General features: G+C 48.7%; 1 protein-coding gene across 1 annotated transcript; it reads left to right on the top strand.

The window, feature by feature from the left end:
• The first annotated feature begins 19,548 nt into the window (after positions 1 to 19,548).
• Positions 19,549 to 21,328, top strand: TMSB4X (thymosin beta 4 X-linked). Its single transcript, XM_066248864.1, has 3 exons — positions 19,549 to 19,565; positions 20,440 to 20,553; positions 20,894 to 21,328. The coding sequence occupies exons 2-3, from the start codon at positions 20,454 to 20,456 to the stop codon at positions 20,926 to 20,928; spliced, it is 135 nt and encodes a 44-aa protein (XP_066104961.1). The 5' UTR covers positions 19,549 to 19,565; positions 20,440 to 20,453; the 3' UTR covers positions 20,929 to 21,328.
• Positions 21,329 to 21,716: the final 388 nt, after the last annotated feature.

The raw sequence follows: 21,716 nt of genomic DNA, 5'->3' as shown, positions 1-21,716 counted from the left end.
GCACAGGGTCTGAGGGTTAGAACGAACCTGATTAAAATGGAATGTAAAGCAAAGTTTTACATTTTGTTTTACCAAGACAGGTTTCTCTGTCTCTCTTGAATTGCCACCACTTACCAGCTTCCGTTTCCTTTATCCGTTCTGAGTGAAGCACTGGTATTTGCTGCCCCTCAAATACCGCCAGGTTGTCTCAAAGGGTGCCGTATGGGACTTTGACTTTGAGTGACCTGGCAATTTGTCGGCATCAAATCCCTTGAAACCGCCGCAGTTGACAGCGGAGAATTGACTGTTACGCTGCCTAACCTCTGGAGTGGAAGGCTTCAAACACAATTCGGGTCAAGTTTTAAGGCTTGTTTAAAAGCTAACACCAGAGACAACAATGTAGGCGGTGACTGCGGGGAGCCCTGTGAAACCTCGTTTCCACCGCCCCCAAATGGCCATCTACCACCTTAACAATGAGGCTTCCATTTCTGAACGTGCTGTAGGTCCCACAGTTCTTGCGAACAGCTGGACGAACAGCTGGACGGACAAACCTGCTCTGGGGCAGGCAGAGCGGCAGACGGGGCGTGGTTGGGAGGGGGCGCAGAGGCACCCTCGCTCTTTCTAGGCCTTGCAGTGTTTGGCAACCTGGCCTTGCCACGCTCACAGCGTGATCTTAAGCAGGTTGATCACTGTCTCTGAGCTTCAGTTTGCTCCTCTCTACTCTAAAGGAAGAATAACCATTTCAAGTGTCTTTTCATAAATAGGATAAAATTGTGATGTGCTGATAAATGTTTAAAAACTGGGGTTTTTTTTGGGGGGGGAGGCGGGACACCTTCATTTGAGGTGTATGCCAATTTCCGTGGTATAGATACTCCGACCATCGCTGGCTTCAAACCAATGTGGAGGCATTGAACGTGGCATTGGGGACAGACGTGCCCCATCTGGGTTAAAACATCCTGTGTACATACAATGTAGCGGGTACTCACAAAAGGTTATACCCACATGGTCTCTTCCCCCAATAAGAACATTTATGTTGACAGAGGGCTTTACCGTTTTTAAGCCTTTTACATCCTCTCGTGCAATTTTCAGGGCAACATTGTGAGGTGGGTGGGATGGGTATTATTTCTATTTTCCAGATGAGGAGCCTCAGGCTCGGAGAGACTGGAACAAACTACATAAGGCCATGCAGTGAGTAATCTGTAAACTGGGGTAGCCAGCAGAATAATGCCCCCTGCAAAGACTCCACAACCTCTCCCACCCCGGGAACCTGGGAATAGGCAGCTTACACAGCACAAGGTTGAAACTAAGGTTGCTAAGTGAGTCTTCCCTCAAGGTGGGGAGAGTCCTGAGCCATCCAGGTGGGGCCGGCGTAATCACAGGGTCCTTGCACATGGGAGAGGGAGGCAAGAGAGGGGACCCAGAGGGAACGGTAGGTCCAGGGAAGGGTCAAGGACATGCAGCACGGCTGGCTTTAAACGAGGGGGGAGGGTCCCAAGCCAAGGAAGGTGGACGGGTTCTAGAAGCGGCAAAGGGCAAGAAAGCACATCCTTCCCTGGAGCCTCTGGAAAGGGGCGCAGCCCTCCTGGACCTTGAGTTCGGCCCAGTGAGACTTGCCCCCTGCGTGGGGCTTCTGACCTCCAGAACTGTAAGGTGATACGGTGATGTCACACAGGCTGCTACCTTTGCGGGAATTGTTACAGCAGGGACAGCGAAGTAGTACAAGGGGTCTGGCTTTTCTCAGTCCTTGGGTCACAGCTCAAATTCCACCTCCTGGAGGAGCCTCTTTTTTCCCCCCTGCTCTTTCTAGGCCTTCGTTTTTTCCCCTGAGTTGCCATAAAACCTGGCTTTTAACATTTACCATATGGTTGTAATTCTTGGTGTTCCTGTCAGCGTTCTCCCTAATCCCTACGGGCAAGGTAGCATTCTGTCACTTCGCATTGCCTTCTGCCAGCACGGCTCCTGCCCCAGAACCAGAGCGATAACTGGGCCCAGAACGTGTGAATGAACCACCGAATGAATGAAGGAAGGAAGGAAGGAGGGCTCGATTCTGACATTTGCGACAGCACCGCCCTCATCACTGCCTGCAGCGGCGCTGTCTGTGCTGCAGGGTCATTAAGAGCACGTCTTAGGCTGGAGTTACCCACCCCCTTCCTACAGTGCAATCTGCCTTTCATGCCGCCGGCCCCCACGAGCAGCCTTCCCGGGACCAGCGTGTAGCTGTCAGCCCCTTTAAGAGAGGAAGGGGGTTCTGGCTCGAGACTGAAGAGAAGCGGGCGTGATGAATGGGCTCCAGGAACCGAGACTCGGATGCTGCCATCTTTGTTTCACCAAAGCCCGTAATTGGATTTGGGCCTCTAGGCCAGTCATTTGTTTCCTCTGTCCTCATTCATCAAATGTGAGGAACACCAGCTCTGCTCTGCTTGCTCGCAAGGCTTCTGAAAGGGAAAGGACAGCTGTGGGGACGGTCCGGGTCTGGCCACCGCCACGTAGCTGCAGCGCTGGGAGCAGATGTGGTCACGTGCCCAGAGCAGCCCGGGCTGCGGAGGCAAGTTCACGTTCACACGGGAAGTGAAAGTGAATCGTCAGTTCTGTCATGGGACAGCCTGGGGCCCTGATCACACTACTGAGCCTCTGCTTCTGCTTCCTCTGCGTGAGACCGGCAAGGACTCCGCCCGCTCACCGGGCACTTTCAACAGCCCGCTCCTTTGAGCCCTACGCCGTCCCAGTTTACAGGGCTGCAGCTTGCTGGTCAAAACCGGGACTGCCCGCAACCTGCAAACCCAGGGCTCTCCCTCAAAAATGACCAGAACTCCACGTGGCAGAGCAAAGCCCTGCCCACGCCAGGGCCCTCCTCAGTGGGGCCCCCATGAGGCCGGCCCTGGCAGTGTGGCTCCGCAGCCCGTGCCTTCACACCAGTGTACGGCGTCTGTCTCCCAAGGGTGTCCTAACGTGGGAAGGGAGACTGACGTTCTTCGCAGAGGGGACAGCTTGACTGGTCTGGAAGTAGAAGCATGGAGGAGAACATGCATAAGGAATGATAACCCTGTGGCTACAGCTTTGTTTACGTGGCGGAAGCAGGATGCTGGTAGACAGTTCTGGTTCTGGGCCGTGGCACTCGGAAGGCTGAGCAGAGGCCTCAGGCTTTCTGCAGCTGCTGGTGCAGTGCGGAGAGCAGGAAGGTGAAGCAGGTGATGACACAGGTCAGGGCAGTAACTAAGGGGCAGTGCGGAGCAGAGCAGACAGGGCAGGCGCACCCCTGGGGGCCCTTAGCAACCCTGCAGGGAGGGGCCCAGAGCTGAGCGCCCGAGAGGGGGCGGGGCGAGGGGCACTGGCAACTCTGGAGTCAGGCAGCTGATGAGTTTGGGTTACAACTCGGACAAGAAAAAAAATGATTTAACATGCTAAAGAAAAACGCAGCTGTTACTGGCTATAAACTCAATCATTTCTCTGTTTGGGGCTCCCCCACCCCCCAAACATTTGCATTTCAGTTTTTAGAAGCATTATCAGTTCTTTGATTATATTCCTTGCATATAATTATGTCATAATAATGATAAATTTCAGAGGAAACAAACTATGCAATTAAAACAAAACCAACCCAGATAAAGAAAAATACCCGATTCTTCTCACAAACTTGGTAGGGGCCAGAGGAGTGGATACCCCCACCCTGATCGCCTGGGTTCCAAGCCCAGCTCCACCCACTAGCAAGGGGCTCTGGATGAGTTAGGTGGCCTGGTTCCCATCTATAAAGTGGGGGTAACAACACTAGCTCCCACCTCACTCCCGCGCGGCACTTTGTTCTGAAGATGGCAGAGGAGCCCTCTGACTAGCCCCCGGCATGCAACAAGTAGGTTGTAAGTGTCACTTGTCATCATGCTCCCTGGATTTTCTATAATGAGCCTGAATGACATCTACATAAAGCTATCATATTATCATCATTAGTATGTATTTGTCCCCAATGGGGAACGAAGGTGCCACCTGTTGAGACTACGGCCATGAGCTTGGTGAAGCCTCGCCCCGGTCCTGGAGGCCTGGACAGAAGGACCTGTAGGTTCTTGCTCTCGCACGGGCCCCTGCTGAGCAGTGTCTGATGGGAAACGAGTTGAGCGAGGCCGCAGGCAAGAGAGGAAGCAGACCCGTGTCCGCTCCTGTCTTGGAAGAGGAGCTTCCCAGAATGACAACGATCTCCCTGCCCCTCACAGCTCAGGGTCGGGGCCCCGCTGCCCCAGGGTGATTCTGGGGCAGGCATCGAACAAGCAGTGCTGATTCAGGCCCCTGCTCCGAGCACCGGAGGCGCACAGAGGAAAGAGCTCGAGGCCCACCGCGAGGAGGCCCGGCCTGGCTGGGACAGAAGACAGGGAACAAACAGAGGGGAACAGCGGGGACAAGCGTCACAACAGAAAGGCTTTCTGCATTCTGCCTCAGGAAGTCAGTGGCAGTGGGCCACCATTTAAGTGCAATCTGTAAAATGGCTGAGAGACAAGGAACTTTCCAGGGCGATGGCAATATTCTGTATGATGATTAGGATGGCGGTTGCCTTTGTCTACATGTTGTCAACACTCACAGGATGTAACTTACAATGAATGCATGTCACTTTATGTAAATTGAACTCTAACCAAGGTGACTGTAAAGAGAGTGTACAAGGGCAAGTGCCATGTTATGATGTCAGCACATGTTATGCTTTCTTTTACAGTTCGGACTCACAAGGAATAAGACGCATCAGATGAACGTAGTCCGAGCAGAGGAAGCTCAGAAGCGGGATCAGCCCCGAGAAACTGCTCCACTGCATATTTCTTGAGCTCCAAAAGCCACAGCTCAGCAGATAAAGCTAGAAAGCTACCAAAGCCTTTTTCCCATCCGTACCATCCCCACCCCTGCACGTCTACTGTTTCCTTCATGATCAAGGACACGAGAGGAGTCAGTCTCAGAGCTTATCCATCATAAAGGACATCTGGTTCTTGAAGGCATTCCTCCAAGAATGCTGCGTACTTGCATTCAAGTGACCCCAGGTCAGTCTCCCGTTGTGGTTAACACACTCCAAGATCTCTTGTCTCCAAGTAAGCCCCGCTCTGCAGTTAGCTACCGTTCATTTGTGCAGGGTCTTTCCCTTCAGGCCCACCGCCTGGCGCTCAGTGGACCCGCAGTAATTCTCTGTGGCATGCAGCCATCCGAGCACAGGGCCTGAGAACGCTGGATGAAGCTTCATGTGTCGCCAGGAGCCTCTCTGCTCCAGGTTCTGAATCCAGTGTGTGGCCAGCCTGTGCAGGGGAAGAGCCTCCCCTCAAGTGACCATGTCAGGGAGTTTTGGGACTTCAGGGTTGGTTTCTTGCTCACTTGTCTTGACCGGGCTCTCCTGATCTGAACACAGGCTTGAACGGCGAACCAGCCCACGTCCCATGGACCTGTTCATCATGTCGGTGGCTCCATCTGCTCCCGGAGTTCTGTCTCCCGTCTCCACTGGGCTGTGCCCTGAGCCACCTGTCCCAAGACTGAGCCTCTCTTCTGAACCTCTCCCTCCTGTCTTCATACCTCTCTCCCTCCCTCTCTCTCCTGTGCTGTCTTCCCCCTCCTTCTCTCTCCTGTGCCTGAGGACCTGTGGGGGCAGGGCTAGCAGGAGCCCCTGGGGGGGACAATGAGACGTGTGTGTGTGTGTGTGCGCGCGCGCGCGCGCGCGCAAAAGTAGTGATCAAGTGCAAAGGTCCGAGTTTCCTCCTCGAGGAAGATAAAACACTGGTACTCAGTTAAATTGCAATTTCAGATAAATAAATGAACACTTTAAAAATGTAAGCATATCTCATATATTGCATGGGATAACCTATATTCACAAACTATTCTTTATCCGAAATTCAGTTTAACTAGGCGTTCTGCACTTCGATTGGCTAAATCTAGCGACCCTCCTGGGGTGTGACTGGGATGGTGGGAGAAGGGAGCGAGACAGCACTGCTTTAAACTGGTCACGGACTGCCAGGGAGACCAGCAGGGCCCCCAGAGTCAATGCGGTACTGGCAGAAATCATGGTGCTGAAGGGCAGTGCCTGAGGCTGTCCTGCTCGGCTTCCGGCTTCCGGGGAGGTGATGAGCCCCTGCTTTAGAGGAACCGGTGGGCAGCAGGCAGAAGGGAACAGGGCTGCGAATATGCCCCAGGCCCTCCGCCCCACCCTCTCCACCAACTCCTTCTCACCTCCCACACTCTGAGGCCACACAAGGTAGCCAGGTGGGAGTGGCCAGGGATCACGGCATGGATGAGAGGCTGAGAAGGGAGGCAAGATGCCGCTCCTGCCCCCACCCCCAGCCTCACCTGTTTATCCAGGCTTTTCCCATCGGCCACCCACGTGGCTTCCTCCCTTGTCAGAACCCCACTGCGGGCCTCCTCTGGCCCTTAACTCTCAAGGTAGGAGGTAGGCGGAGGAGAAGTCAGTGGAAAGTTACTTTCAAATAAACGGATGGGAGGATGATGAAACCCCAGGAAACCACAGCTCCTCCTCTGCTGGGGCCCGGGGCCAGAAGGCAGCCCGCTAGGCTTGGGACCCATTTCTGGCCTCCCTGTGCACCCAGCGACCACAGGCAGCTCACTTACCATGTGTCTCATTTCTTTACTTACAGATGGGACGCCAGCTGCCCTATTATGCCCTTATGGGGCTGTCAGGAGGCAGGAATGAGCTGGCAGATGCAAAATAATGGCAACATTTTTAAATGAAGCATCTGTAAAATACTTCTATAGTGGTTCAACCTGGCTACAGGTGCCTCTATTTAAAGAAATCCAATCCGTGAATATTCAGACCCATACACACATCATTATATGATTCCAAAACCAGTTTCCCCACATCACTGAAAATACGATTCAATTCACCAAAATGTGATGTGCTCACATTTTACAGGAAAACCTCCAAGGTATAGCTGCTTAATTAAGGATGGCTCTTAACTGGGCCTGCAGTGGGCTGGCTGACTGTAAAATCTGCGTGCCTCCATTGCAGTCTAGGAAAAAGACCTGCTGTGACCTGTCTACAGTCAGTTTGATTTAGAATTATAGGAGCCACAGTCTTGACAATAACCTGCCTCCTGTGCCCCTTTAAGAACACGAGTTCCTTCCATTGCAGGCAAGCAGGAAGTGCGGCTACAGGGGCTTGGCTGTATGTTTCGCTTCCTTTCAAAGGTGCTTTCTTACTAAAGAAACCCCAGGGCCTATGCTAAGGCAAACTCAGCTGCCTATGTGTTGGTTTTATGAAATTTCTTGAGCAGGAAAATATACAAATAATATATATCTTTTATATTTTTAATAGACTGTTTTTTGGAGCAGTTTTAGGCTCACAGCAGCAAATCGAAGGGGAAGGCAGAACGATTTCCCATAGGCCCCCTGCCCCCACATGCATAGCCCCCCCCCATTATCAACACAAACAGTATTTGTTAAATATATAACAGATAAAAGTAAAACAACGATATTTAAAATATTTTAAAATATAAAAGTAATTTATGCTTTCGGTAAAATCTAATTGTAGATTTTCCATTCCTCTTCCCCAGAGGTCACCTCTGTTAATAGTTCTTAAAACTCCCTTCTAGAAATTGTCTCTACACATCTCACTTTTTTTACAGAGATAGAGAGAGAATCAGAGAGAGGGACAGACAGGGACACACAGACAGGAAGGGAGAGAGATGAGAAGTATCAATTCTTTGTTGCGGCACCTTAGTTGTTCATTGATTGCTTTCTCATATGTGCCTTGACCGGGGGGCTATAGCAGACCGAGTAACCCCTTGTTTGAGCCAGCGACCTTGGGTCCAAGCTGGTGAGCTTTGCTCAAACCAGATGAGCTGCGCTCAAGCTGGCGACCTTGGGGTCTCAAACCTGGGTCCTCCACATCCCAGTCCGATGCTCTATCGACTGTGCCACCACCGCCTGGTCAGGCCACATCTCACTTTTTATGGATGGCCTTCCATGGCATCATGAATAAATCTGCATGGTTTTCCATTGTTTGGGTATTCTACCATGTTCTTAAATATCTCCTAATTAATATACAGTTAGGTGGACTCTAACTTTTCCTCTTCCCTGCAGTGCTTGGGGGGAAAGCTATATATGTATGTGGGTATAGACACACATCTTCGTGTAAGTGTGAGGGGTTCAGGACAGGCCTCCCCATGATCTGAGTGGAAGCAATAGACCCCTTGAGGGTTCATGAGAAACTTTTCCTTTTTCCTTAAAGAATTTAACTTAGGGGCCCTGGCCCTGGCTTGGTAGCTCATTTGATTAGAGCATCATCCGGATATGCCAAGGTCATGGGTTCAATTCCTGGCCAGGGCACATACAAGTAACAACCAATGAATGCATAAGCAGAACAGCATGCTTCTCTCTCTCAAATCAATAAATGATATTTTAAAAAATTAGAAGCCTTGCCAATAAGTTATCATTAAAAATAATTTTTTTATGACCTAGCTATATGGCAGGACAAACTTCTGTATAAGCACCGCGCGCTAACCGACTGCGCCACTGGAGCTCCTGGACAAACTTCTAATTACTGAGCAGCTGCTCTTCTTGTCACCCTGCGATGACCTGCCTCCCTTTCGGAGTCCCAGGCGCCTTAGCTCAGAGCGCCATGGAGAGCTGAGTTTCCCTGTCTCTGCTCCTCTCGTGTGTGGGGAATCTGCCTCTCCCAGATATGATCCCAGAATCTTCCAGATTCTCATATGTGTATATGGAATTGATTATTTTCTCTTCTTAATCTGTCTTATGCAGATTTAATTATTAAACTAACTGAAAGAACCCAGGAGTATAGAGGAAAGTTTCTTCCTTCCCGACAGTGTCCAATATGGCCACAGAAAACAATTCTAACAGTGGAACCACGGGATCAGATTGGAAATGCTATTTTAGTTTTAGTTTTGTTTTGTTTTAAATTTTTCCATTGATTTGAGAGAGAGAGAGAGAGAGAGAGAGAGAGAAGCATCAACTCATTGTTTCATTTAGTTCCATTTAGTTGTGCACGCATTGGTTGCTTCCCATATGGGCCCTGACGGGGAATCCAACCCACGACCTCAGTGTACTGGGATGACGCTTTACCCATTGGTCCCCCTGGCCAGGGTCTAGAGAGCCACTGCTACCTCTGAAAGGTCTCTGCCAATTTACATTTCCAATAAGGGCATGGGAGAGCTGCTTCCATGTTTCTTTCCCTGCATTCCGGACACCCTCAGACATTACTCAACCTTATTGTTATTGGTCTGAAAGGGCAGCATAAAAAATTAAGGATTTTTCTATTTTTTATTTTTTGTGAATTGGTTCTTTTATTGTCATATGCTGCTCTTCTTTATCCCTGGTATTATTTCTTCCTCTGAAGCATACATTTTGTGATCTCCGTGTAGCCAGTCTGGCTGTGTTCTGGTATTTGCGTGATTTCATGGTCTCCCCACCCCCCCTTTTTTTATTTGAATAAGGTCTGTAGTGTGTTTATATTATGTGTGTTTATATTTAATGTAAATTTCTTATAGACACTGCATATCAGTTTTTTAAATCCAAGATGACAATTTCTGCTTTTAATTGAAGTAATTAGATAATTTACATCTATTAAGATCTTATTGAAGTGAATGAAGTTAAATTCACCACTATGCCCACTGTATTTTGTTGATTTTATTGATTCTTTCCATTTTTTTTTATCTGTTGGAATGTAAGTGAGACCTGGGGCTTGCTTTGGAGAAATCGAACTTGGAAAATGTGAGGGGATGTGAGGTTCTTGGTTACATTTTATGTTATGAGATTGTCTTATTAGAAATTCTTGTTAGTCTCTCTTTCTCCTTTCTTCTTTTTCTCCTCCTCCTTCTTCTTCTCTTCCTGTCTTTACTTCTCCATCTTTCTGCCTGTCTCTTTCTCTCCATTTCTGGCTTTGAAGAAGCACAATGACATCAGGAATAGAGCTACAAGGAAATGAATTCTTCCCCTAGCCTGAGTAGTGTCTCCTGGAGCTGGTCCTTGCCCGGCCAGACCAGCAGACGAGAACACAGCCTGTCCAGCATCTGGCTCGCACACCTGCAGATGACCCAGCTGTGCCGTGCCCAAACTCCTATATCATGGCAACTGAGAGGTGCTATGGAATTGTGCATAGATTTAAACTGACACATTTCTAATAATTTGTTGTGCTGCTGAAAAACCTAATTCATCTGTTAAGGGACTTTAAAAAAAGATTCCACCACTACTGAGTGCTATGGTCTGAATATTTGTTATCTCCCACAAATTCATATGTTGAAATCCTAACCCCCCATGAGATGGTATTAGGAGATGGGACCTTTGAGAAGCAAGAAGTTCATGAGGGCAGAGCCTTCACAAATGGGATTAGTGCCGCTATATGGGGCCCTACAGAGCTCCCTTGCCCTTCGAGCACATGACCTGGAAGAGGTTCCCTCAGCGGATGGCGCTGGCACCCTGATCTCAGACATCCACCCTCCAGAACTGGGAGAAGGAAATGTCTGTTGTTTGTAAGCTGCCCCGTCTGCGGTGTCCCTGAGCTAAGAGCTCTTTGTAAACACAGCTGAAATATTCTCATCATGTAAGGAATAGAGATCCATTGACGAGCACATCTCAAAAGCAACAGTTTCACAGTGGAGAAAACTGGCCGATATAATACCTAAACCAAATGCTCAGTCTCTCCAATAGTGAAACAGACCAGCATCATGTGCCTCCTGATGTGAGGCTCCCAGAGGTCCCAGCGGCCCATGTGTAGTATTCCTGCCCAAAAGATAAAGCTCAGATCTAGTCATGAGGAGATATCAGTCAAACCCAGGAGTTGGGAACCTTTTTGGCTGAGAGAGCCATGAACGCCACATATTTTAAAATGTAATTCTGCAAGAGCCATACAACGACCTGTGTACATTACGCATTATCCAATAAAAATTTGGTGTTGTCCCGGAAGACAGCTATGATTGGCTCCAGCCACCCACAACCATGAACATGAGCAGTAGGAAATGAATGGATTGTAATACATGAGAATGTTTTATATTTTTAACGTTATTATTTTTTTATTAAAGATTTGTCTGCGAGCCAGATGCAGCCATCCAAAGAGCCACACCTGGCTTGCAAGCCATAAGTTTCCGACCCCTGGTCAAACCTAAATCAAGGGAAACTACAAAACAACTGGCCTGCTGTGTTAAAATACATACATGGATACATATATGAAGGGAAAGACCCTGCACAAATATTAACGATAGCTAACTGCAGAGCGGGGCTTACTTGGAGACAAGAGATCTTGGAGTGTGTTAACCACAACGGGAGACTGGCCTGGGGTCACTTGAATGCAAGTACACAGCATTCTTGGAGGAATGCCTTCAAGAACCAGATGTCCTTTATGATGGATAAGCTCTGAGACTCTGACTCCTCTCGTGTCCTTGATCATGAAGGAAACAGTAGACGTGCAGGGGTGGGGATGGTACGGATGGGAAAAAGGCTTTGGTAGCTTTCTAGCTTTATCTGCTGAGCTGTGGCTTTTGGAGCTCAAGAAATATGCAGTGGCGCAGTTTCTCGGGGCTGATCCCGCTTCTGAGTTTCAGCCTCTGCTCGGACTACGTTCATCTGATGTGTCTTATTCCTTGCGAGTCCGAACCATAAAAGAAAGCGTGACACATATATTTATATATTAGTGTCACTGAAGACCAAGAGAGGCTGAGGAAGTTCTAAATTAAAAGACACTAATGAGACACAACTAAATGTGATGCATGATCCTGGGTTGGAACCTAATTCAGTAAAATAGTGTTATAAGGACATTATTGGGCTAATAGGCAGCATTTGGATAAAGTCTGTAGGTTAGATAATAGTAATGTAGCAATGTGAAATTTCCTGGTACCGATAATTGTACTGTAACTATGTTAGAGAATGTTTTTGTTCTTAGTAAATGCACACCGAGTATTTGGGAGTAAAAAGATGTCATATTTACAACTGACTCTAGTTTACTGGTTTCTAAACCCTTCCCTCAGATAGATGGGACATCCCAGAGATGTTTGGAGAAAATCCACGGAGTCTATGAACTTAGAAAGGATAAAACTGATCTCCTTATTTCATTAATCTCCAGTGGTCATTAGTATTTCCTCCAGGTATGCATGTAGGCAAGTCTCTTAGCTCAGGCTACTATAACAAAACACCATCGACCAAGAGACTTAAACTACAGGCATTTCTTTCTTGCAGTTCTGGAGGCTGCAGAGCCCCAGATCAAGGGGCTGGCAGACCTGGTCCCTGTGAGAACCCCCTACCTGGCTTTTAGAGAGCCACCTTTGTTTCGACAGATGTTTAGTCCACAAAAGCAAGGAACCTTTATAATATTAGCTCTTTTGATTGTATCAACAACAGTTTTATATCTGTTAACATTTTGCAGATATCTATGCTCTGATCATGGGGTATGAGACCTGCTACTAGATTGGTTATTATATGCATATACTTATATGCATAGAGAAGCGTGTATATTACTACTTCACAATATTGAAAACCCTTTTGGTAACTGTATGGACATAGAAATAATTTATTTAGTGATCCCAGGATTTTTATTTCATGCATTTATATAATTCCAAGAAAGGGTGTATAGCTTCATCAAATTTCCATGGTACAAGGAGTCCAGAACCTGGAATCTCACTTCCTCTCTCCTCCTTATGACCAGACACTGAGGTGTCAGGAGATGGGGTGACTTACTTTTCTTTCTTTTTGTTGCAATTTTTAATGAGGCAAAATACATAGCATTAAATCGGCCATTTTTAAAGTGAAAAATTCCGTGGTGTTTAGTACATTTACAGTGTGTACAACCACCACGTCTATCTAGTTCCTGGTATTCCCATCACCCTGTTGAGTAGCCCCTCCCCTTTCCTCCCTCCCTTCGGCCCTTGGAAGCCTCTCACCTACTGTCTGTCCCTATGGATGTGTCTATTCTGGACATTTCACATAGGTGGAACTGTACAATAGGTGGGCTCTTGTGCCTGCTTCTTTCACTGAGCGTGTGTGCAAGGTGCTCTCGTGTTGTAGCATGCACCCGGACTCCATCCCTTTCTGTGGCTGCACACTATTCCATTGTAAGGACCCTCCACATTTCGTTTGTCCATTCATCCATTAATGGGCATTTGGGTTGTTTGCTCTTTTTGGCTACTAGCATAGTGCCATTATGAAGAAGTGTACACGTATTTGCTTGAATACTAACTTTGATTTTGGGGGGCATATACCCATGAGTGAAATTGCTGGGTCATGTGGTAATTCAATGTTTCACTTTTTGCAGAATATGATTAACTTTTAAATCTTTAGTTGAATCTCTTTGCTAAAGTGAGATTTGGTGATTGTAGTGTCTGTGGATCACAGTTGTCCATCATCTGTACCAGACAATTGGGTCCTGGCTATAAATCGCACAGTATAAAACTGGAGCTCAAGCGTCCTTTTCCTGGTGCTCACATTCACACCGTGTTGGGCCTTTGTGGGAGAGGTGACATCCTCCTCTGCTTGCTTTGGTGGAAATGATGTCTACGGATTCTTCTGGGAAGGAAGGCTCCTGTGAGCGTCGGCATCATGAAAATCCGGAGGAGTGGGCATAGATGCTGGAAAAGGGGTGCTCCTTCAATTCTGATGCACTAGTAAGCTGAGAGCTGCAGGCCCCTCGGGACAGGAGAAAATAATCTGGCAGAAAAGTAGGAAAGGGAACTGGTGTGTGCACCTGGCACAGGCCCCAGGAAAAGGTGGGGACTGCCCAAGGTCACCAGCTCCAAGACCGACGAGGCTCAGACTGAAGTTTAGCAGACGGTCAAGAGACTGAAGCATCCTGTGCACATGCCCACATCTTTCTGCACTTGGGCAGCATTGGTGGGAATGACCAGAGGGGGAGCTAGGCAGAGGATGGGGCACCTGTTAGATGGGCCCATTCCTCGCCCTAGGGAAAACCAGGGGCACTGAGGACACACAGAAAGTGCAGTCAAGAGGGGCAGGACTGTGCTGGCGGGATAGCTAATTTGGTTAGAGCTTCCTCCAGAACCACAGAGGTTGCCAGTTTGAATCCCCATCAGGGCACATACAGGAGCAGATAGATGTTCCTGTCTCTCTCCCTTCCTCTCTCTTGTTTATTTATTTATTTATTTATTTATTCATTTTAGAGAGGAGAGAGACAAAGAGAGGAGAGACAGAGAGAGAGAAGGGGGGGAGGAGCTGGAAGCATCAACTCCCATATATGCCTTGACCAGGCAAGCCCAGGGTTTCGAACCGGCGACCTCAGCATTTCCAGTTTGACGTTTTATCCACTGCGCTACCACAGGTCAGGCCCCTTCCTCTCTCTCTCAAGTCAATATAAAAAGAGGGGCAGGACTGGTTTTATAACTTAGGGACACAGTGCAAAATGAAAACACAGGGCTCTTTGTTCAAAGTTAAGAATTCCAAGATGGCAGTGGCATAGCATTAAGCCAAGTACAGGCCCTTTGTGAGCATGGGGCCTTGTGCGACTGTGCAGGCCGCACCTCCATGAGACCCGCCTCCGAGAGGAGAAAACATCGGGGTCAGTGATCAGTGATGAAGGCTGATTTGGGCCTATGTGAGGTATCCCCTCAAGTCTGGGATTTTGTGGGTTGCCTCCCTGTGCTTCATTTTCCTTACCCTAAAGCCATTAACCATCTTCTGTTGATGATCTGGAAGAACTATATCCTGTTTTTAAAAAGCTCTGGTGTCCAAAGAAGCACTTTAAAATATACTGCTCACAAAAATTAGGTGATATTTCAAAAATGAATATGAAGCGATAAAATATCCCCTAATTTTTGAGAGCCGTGTATATGAACATGTCTTACTTGCTAATGGTAGTTCTGATTCATGATGGAGTAAGAAATTTATCATTTTTAACACAGAAGGCTGCTGGGAGTATGTAGCACCTCCCCTTTCAATAGGTTTTTGACCTATCAAATTTTTTTAAACCATTGTAATATGAATGACTGCTGGGGAAAATATTAAGGTAGTCAAAAGCTTTGTGAAACCACCAATGTTCTAGATAAAGAATTCCCTTTATTGCGAGTGCACTGGGCCATGAAGGAGGCAAAAGTAGCAGACTGATTTTCTGAAATGAAATAATTTGAAAATTGGAGCAGGCAGATTTTTAATTTACATAATCTATGACTACAATAGCTACGTTAAAAAGCTTTAATGATGGAAAAGTTGGGTGATTTATAGAAGAAAAGTCTAAAGGCTTTAGCTTAGGATTCCCGAAAAGTATAATGTTTAAAGGAAGAACTTCTGAGCCAGCCAGCTTGAGTTCAAACCCTTCCTCAGGCTTGTCCTATGTGGTGTTGGCCAACTATTTCATGGCTCCAGGATTCCCACATCTGCAATGGAGAAAAGTAATAGCCTCTCTTACAGGATTATGCCAGGATTTAAGGAAGCCCCTCAGCATATAGTAAGTATTCAAAAAATGTTTACTACTATTAATGCCATTATTTTGATTATGACTGTTGTTATTATTATTATTATTATTCTACAGTCTGGCCCCTGCCTGGCTCTCAATGTTACTTTCTATCACTTTCCCTCATTGTATGCAAGCCCCAAACTAAGCTACTCACCACCCCGTCCCTGCCTGTGCTCCAAGGCTCTCTGCCTTCTTGTTGCTGCTTTAGTTGCGCATAGGCTGAGTAACCACTTGGAGGGGATGTTGGAAAGGCAAATTCAAGCCACAGAAAGGAACTGGGTTAAACGCGATCCCCTTGGAAGTTCCTTTTGGCTCTAAGATTCCGTCAGATCAACAAAGAGGACAGGAAATTTAGCAGCACAACATTTGGCTTTCTCGAGAGTATTCTTTGACTCTTTTCTGCTCTCTGGTCACACTCCGCTCATTTCCAGCACACTAGCAGAGGGCGCCTTCTCTTCCGTGGTGCCGAGCCCAATGCGGCGCCACCACAGGGGAGAGTCGCGGTGAAGACATTTCAGCCGAGTGCAAGGCAGGGACGGCGAGCTGCAATGGAAGGACATTCACAGGCTGGGTGGACAGACCTGGGGGTTTGATCTTCAACAAGTTGTTTAAATTCTCCGAGCAGTTTCTTCAGTAGGAAAGTGGGGATTTAGTCCCCACTAAATAGGGTAAAAATTGAATTACATGTTGTATACAGATCGTCCACCAAATAGCCTTTCCCTCCCTGTCCTTTCCTCTCCCTGCGGTTAAAGGGGGACTTGGGCTGTGTCTTTAAGGGCGTTTAGATAAGCACGTGGAGATTGTGGGGCCGCAGGGGAAAGCAGGTTGCAGGCAGGTGGGGGCAGATGGTAGGAGACCCTGAACCGTGAAGTGCAGACACAGGGACCTGGGCTTCAGAGAGCACACAGCTGGGAGCTGTTCCTCCTTGCCTCCTCTTCTAACCCTCTCCTGGCCAGTGCTCTGGACAAAACGTGATAGGTTAAGATAACAGGACTACAGTCAGAATTCAGACTTCAGTGGTTGTTTCCCCAGCATTAGAAATGGTTACACATCTGTCCCAGGCCCACCCTGAAAAGCACAAGAAAATTCAGTGTTCCCTACCCCTCTTCCTGGTTCCACTGGGTGAGCGCGGGCTTAACAGGGCCACCCTCCGCTGCCCGCTCACTGCGCGCGATGGGAAGCCAGGGCAGGGGGCAGGGGCAGGTAGCCCCTTCACTCGTCTCTCAGGGAGAGCCCTGGCACCCCGAAGCTCTTCTGCACCTCTGTCTTTTCCATTGGGATTGATGCCCCCACCTCCATGGTAGCTGTGCCCAGCACGAGCTAACCACTTATAAATGGTACCTTTTGTGAAGCGGGCATTGTACCTGACATCTGAGTCATTGGTAGCGAAAGGATTTAATGATCTGGAGAGGAAAGTGCAAGGTGGCTAGGGCCCCAGGTTTGGAGTCCAGCGGAGCCGAGGTCAAGGGTCTTCCTCACAGAAGGAAGTCAGCTCAATATAATCCCGTAAGTGTTTATGAAGCAGCTTCTGTGTCATCGCCAGGCCTGTGGGAAGCAAAGCAGCCTGCCTCCCCGTCTGCGACTGTCAGGGGCCTCCCTCAGGGGCCTAGGGGTGAAGACTTATATGTACCTCCCAGTATAAATAATGGGGAGTAGCTAGCGGCCAAGGTATCACCACAGGGCAGCTCGAAGCCTCAGTTCCCCCGTCTGAGGCTTAGGCATGAAAGCCCAAGACAGCTGCAAAGCATCCATTACAATGCCTGACCCCCAGAAGGAAGGCGTCAACCACTGGCAGTTCTTTCTTATTTGCTGAAAACCAGCAGAAAATGTTTTTCCTAGTACTTCATGAGAAATAGTATATATAAAAACATCTTACATTTTTACTGAATGTCCAACACTAAAATATTGTTTATGATTTTTCTCAACTTTTTATTCTAATAATAGTCCTAAGCATTTAGGTCTCCAAACAACCCTGTAAGGTAGGTGCTGAAGTGAGCCTACATTACAGATGAAAAACGTCAGGCACAGACAAATTAATGAACACGGCACGTTCACACAACTCTTAAGAATGTTTCTTTTGTGTGTATCTCCTGTCATCTGCCTCACCCTCTCCCTTTCATTTCTCTGGGCCCCTGACAAGGCAGTGAGACAAACCCGTGGAATAGGAAGCCGGTCTAGTCTGCCTACCTCCCTTGTTTTCCTCTCTCTCCCACCTACCTCTTCTTATCGGTACCCAAACACAGTGAAACGCTGCTTGTTACCAAACTAGAAGGAGTCTCCGGACCTTGACAAATTTCCACCCTTTTATCTCCTTTGGACACAGTGTTCCCGCCAGGCCTAAGCCTTTCTAAGGCCAAGGCCTTGAGGAGAAGCAATGAACTGGCAGTGGTTTCTTTGTGACAGGAGGCCTGGGGAGAAGACTGATTCCCACAGCCCTGGGGTGAGGGCATGGAGTGGCGGAACCTACAGAAATGGTGGGTGTGCCTTGGCCGCCAGCTGAACCGGCCAAAATGCACCCTGCGTGTGCTCTTTTCTGAGATTTCACACCTGAGTGCTCTCTCCGGGCCTGCCCACCAGGGGCGAGTCAGGGGTCCTGTAACCGGAGAAGTGGCGTCCTGGGTCTGCATGGAAAGGTCCAGTCCCATCCGGAGGGCCGAATGGCAACCACCCACCAGACCCCAACTGAGGAAACAGACGGACAGGCCTGCCCCTCCCCCTGTCCTCCAAGAAGGAAGTCAGTGCATAAAGAAATGGGGAAGTCCGAGCTGCCCCTGCACAAGCTCTTAAGGGTCTATACAACCACGGATTCCAATCCCCCTGGAGACAAAGCCTCTTCCTTAAACATGATTGGCAAAGGGTTTCTGAAAACATGCCCTCAGCGTGCGGAAAGGCAGGATAAGTATTATGCATACTGTTTTGCATCTCAAAACAATCTCAAGGAGACCCTTTGCAACGTGCAGGCCTTTTTCCCTTTCTTGGCGATTTGCAGGCGCAGGGTGTGGCATTTGTAACTAGTTTCAGCAGCAAGGGGGTCATTGGTACTCACAGTCAGGTGCCATTTTGAAAATTGCTCCTCGCTATGTAAATTTTCCGTGCTTCCGGATGTAATTTAGCGCCCTTCGAAAATGTGCTGAAAAACCCTCCCTTCAAAGAATAGAGTTCGATTTTGAAATTTAATCTTCAGATTTTAGAAATAATGGGATCGCTTGTATTTGGCATTCAAGGAAGGCCTCTTTAGCAATCACTTTTATAATTGAGAAAAATAAAGGACAGAAAAGTACAAGGACTTCCTCACTGTCCAGCAGCAAGTCAATAGCAGAGCTGGAACTTGACTTATTTTTCTAAGGAGGAGGCGATGAACTCTATACATTCCAGTTAAATTAACCTCAAGCCAGCAAATAGTCCGGTTATTTGATTTGAGTGCTCACAAAAATTACAGCGATGAAAAAACTATGCATGTCACAGTGAAGAAACTTAAAATAAATCACTTTAGGGTGCTTTATCTCCCACCCAAGTCCTGGAGAACGTCGTCGACGAGACAAAGAAGGCCGGGTGGGGCGCATAGCCCTCCGCTGGCCTGAAAGCTGAGTCACACGAATCGCACCCGTGGAGTGGGCGAGGTCCTCGGCGAGGTCACACCGCGCCCTCGCTAGGAGCTGGCTACACAGACAAAGCCAGATTCGCAGTAAAGGAATGCCTGTCCCCCTAGGTATAGCTCAGGCCCTTAGTTACGCTACTCCGGTCCCCAAAAGCAGGTTAGCGCGGCTGCCGCAAAAATCCACTGTGATAAAACAGACACAAAAGGGGGAAGAGCATTAAGAAGGACGTGTGGGAGGCCGGGGTTTTGCTCGTTTTATTTTTCCACCCTAGTTGCAGTTAGGGTGCGTGGGTGGGCGCGAGTGAGGTACCCGGACTCCTGGGAGGCGCCCCGGACGCCGCTTGAAACGCTGCACGAAGGAGTTAAGCAGGCGGGCGGTGACATCACCTCATTTACATAGGAGCACGCATATAACGGTGCCCGTCGCCCCCGCCCGGCACTCGGCGGCAGCCACTGAGCAGATCGGACATCTCTCTGGATCGCGCACCTCGCTCGGGTGAGCTCCGGGGCCCCTCCCTGCCCCGCTCTGGTCGGTCCCTTCGCAGCCGGCTCCCGCACTACTGCAGCATCCCTGCAGCCGAGCCCCAGGGGCTCCATCGGGCAAGGCTGCCGCGGGAGGTTGGGGACTGCCACATCCTCCCAGATGTTGAGTAGCGGGGTCGGGAGCGGGGCGATTTCTCAAAGAAAAAATAACCTGGCGTTTTGCTATGTAACTTCCAGGGGGCTGTCCCCCCGCCCCCTGAAGGCATTCTACGTTGCCTCTTGGGCGGCGATAAGTCAGGGACAGAAAGATTCTTTGTTCCAGGTCCCCACCCAAGCCCGGAGTTACAACAACTCCATTTCTCTTCTAGCCTGGGGTGGCTTCGTGGGCTGTGTCTCCGCCCAGGTTTAGGGGGTCGGGCAGGACTGGGAAACGTGTAATTCTGGCAGGGGAGTGCGTGCCGAGGCTGCCGCGGGCCCCTGGGTGCGGGTGAGGCTGATAGGTGGGTGGGGGCAGCTTCCTGCGCCGGCCGCATTGTTGCGCGCAGGGCGGTGGTCCGGGCTCCGCAGCAGCTGCTGCTGCTGCTGCTGCTGCCGCCGCCTTTGTAACAAAAGAAAGCGGCACGGGCTGGACATTTGCAAAGAGAGCACGTTTGTAAATGGAAACATTTTGTGCAGCCTTGGCTTCATTTCCTTACTCTACTCCCTCCTCCCCTGTAAACTCGCTGTTGTCTTGTAGCAGATTGGTGCCGAAACGCTGCAGTTAACCCGCAGGGGTCAATTGCATCCTGAAACGTTCGGCCTCCTAATAGCGCGGTCTTCCCAGTCCGGACCCCGCGTTGAAACCGGGTCGGGGACTCTTTTATAGAAAGACCCTTCGCTCTGAATGAAGGCGGGCGGGGGCGGAGGCGGGGTTTCAGACAGGGGATGCGAGGAGAAAAGCGCGCTTCTGAGCGGGGAGAAGCGAGGCTGGTGGCTGCTCTCACTCTCCCTCCTGGCTTTGTATCTGCAGCTTCCTCTGCAAGCATGTCTGACAAACCCGATATGGCTGAGATTGAGAAATTCGATAAGTCGAAATTGAAGAAGACCGAAACGCAAGAGAAAAACCCGCTGCCTTCGAAAGAAAGTAAGCTCGGGCCCCGGCCCCTCCCCTTGAGAAAAGGCTGGGCGGGAGGGGCGAGTGGGTGAGAGGAGGATGGGAGGGGCCCGGATAAGGGGGTGGGGGCAGCAGTTTCTGATGCTTGTGGCCTGGAAAGGTTCATTAAAAAAAAATGGTTTTGCAGCCAGCACAGCGCTTTTATCTGTCAGATGTACCTACTTAATGTAAACCTTCATGACGAAATACCTATCGATACTTGTAGAACTTTTGTAATTCGGAAAGATGTTTTAAACAAAAGTACTGTAGTAATCTTCAAGTAGGCTATCCGGAATCCGCCTAACCTCCCACCTTTTCTCTCTGCTCACAGCGATTGAACAGGAGAAGCAAGCCGGCGAATCGTAATGAGGCACGCCCCGCCAATATGCACTGTACATTCCACAAGCATTGCCTTCTTATTTTACTTATTTTAGCTGTTTAACTTTGTAAGATGCAAAGAGGTTGGATCAGTTTAAATGACTGTGCTGCCCCTTTTCACATCAGAACTACTGACAATGAAGGCCGCACCTGCCTCTCCCATCCCATGGCCTGTCTGGCTGGCAGGGAAGGAAAAGAACTTGCATGTTGGTGAAGGAAGAAACTGGGTGGGACAGGGAAATCTAGAGTAAAAACCAACCTGATCCAAGGGGTCCTGCAGGCTGTTAAATGCGGTTTAATCAGAGTGCCATTTTTTTTTTGTTAAAGTGATTTTAATTATTGGAATGCACAATTTTTTTAATATGCAAATAAAAAGTTTTAAAACCTGGCTGGTGTGACTGCCTGTTGGTGTCTGGGATGAACCCCTCGGAAGAGAGCGGGCTGGGATCCCGGGGAGCACTGAGGGACAAGCATCCGGTAGAAGGGGTGTCCTCAGGTGTGGGCAGCACCTCTGCTAGGTAATCAAGCGGGAGGTTATTAACTTAGACTGCATGAAGTGTATGAAAAGGTGGATTGAAAATATATTAAATGAAGGTGATTATTCACAGTACAAAATTAGGTGTTACATCAAACCTGGCTATTTAGTCAGTTACCAACATGGACAAGATAAAACTTCGGCAGTACTGTCATACAGAAAAGGCTTTTTTAACAGTGGCTTTATGAAAATTCCACACGTTTTCTCATTTGATGGCTGGTTCTAATTAGAGTTCAATATT

The sequence above is a fragment of the Saccopteryx bilineata genome, chromosome X, assembly GCF_036850765.1.
Source record: "Saccopteryx bilineata isolate mSacBil1 chromosome X, mSacBil1_pri_phased_curated, whole genome shotgun sequence".
NCBI classification, from domain to species: Eukaryota; Metazoa; Chordata; class Mammalia; order Chiroptera; family Emballonuridae; genus Saccopteryx; species Saccopteryx bilineata.
The sequence above is the reverse complement of the archived record's forward strand: the minus strand, read 5'-3'. Positions and strand labels throughout refer to the sequence as shown.

Excerpts from the sequence above, each read along its gene's own strand:
- TMSB4X (XM_066248864.1), top strand. The coding sequence starts at position 20,454 with ATGTCTGACAAACCCGATATGGCTGAGATTGAGAAATTCGATAAGTCG. Across the intron at positions 20,554-20,893 it reads CCCGCTGCCTTCGAAAGAAA|CGATTGAACAGGAGAAGCAA; the intron begins GTAAGCTCGGGC and ends CTCTGCTCACAG.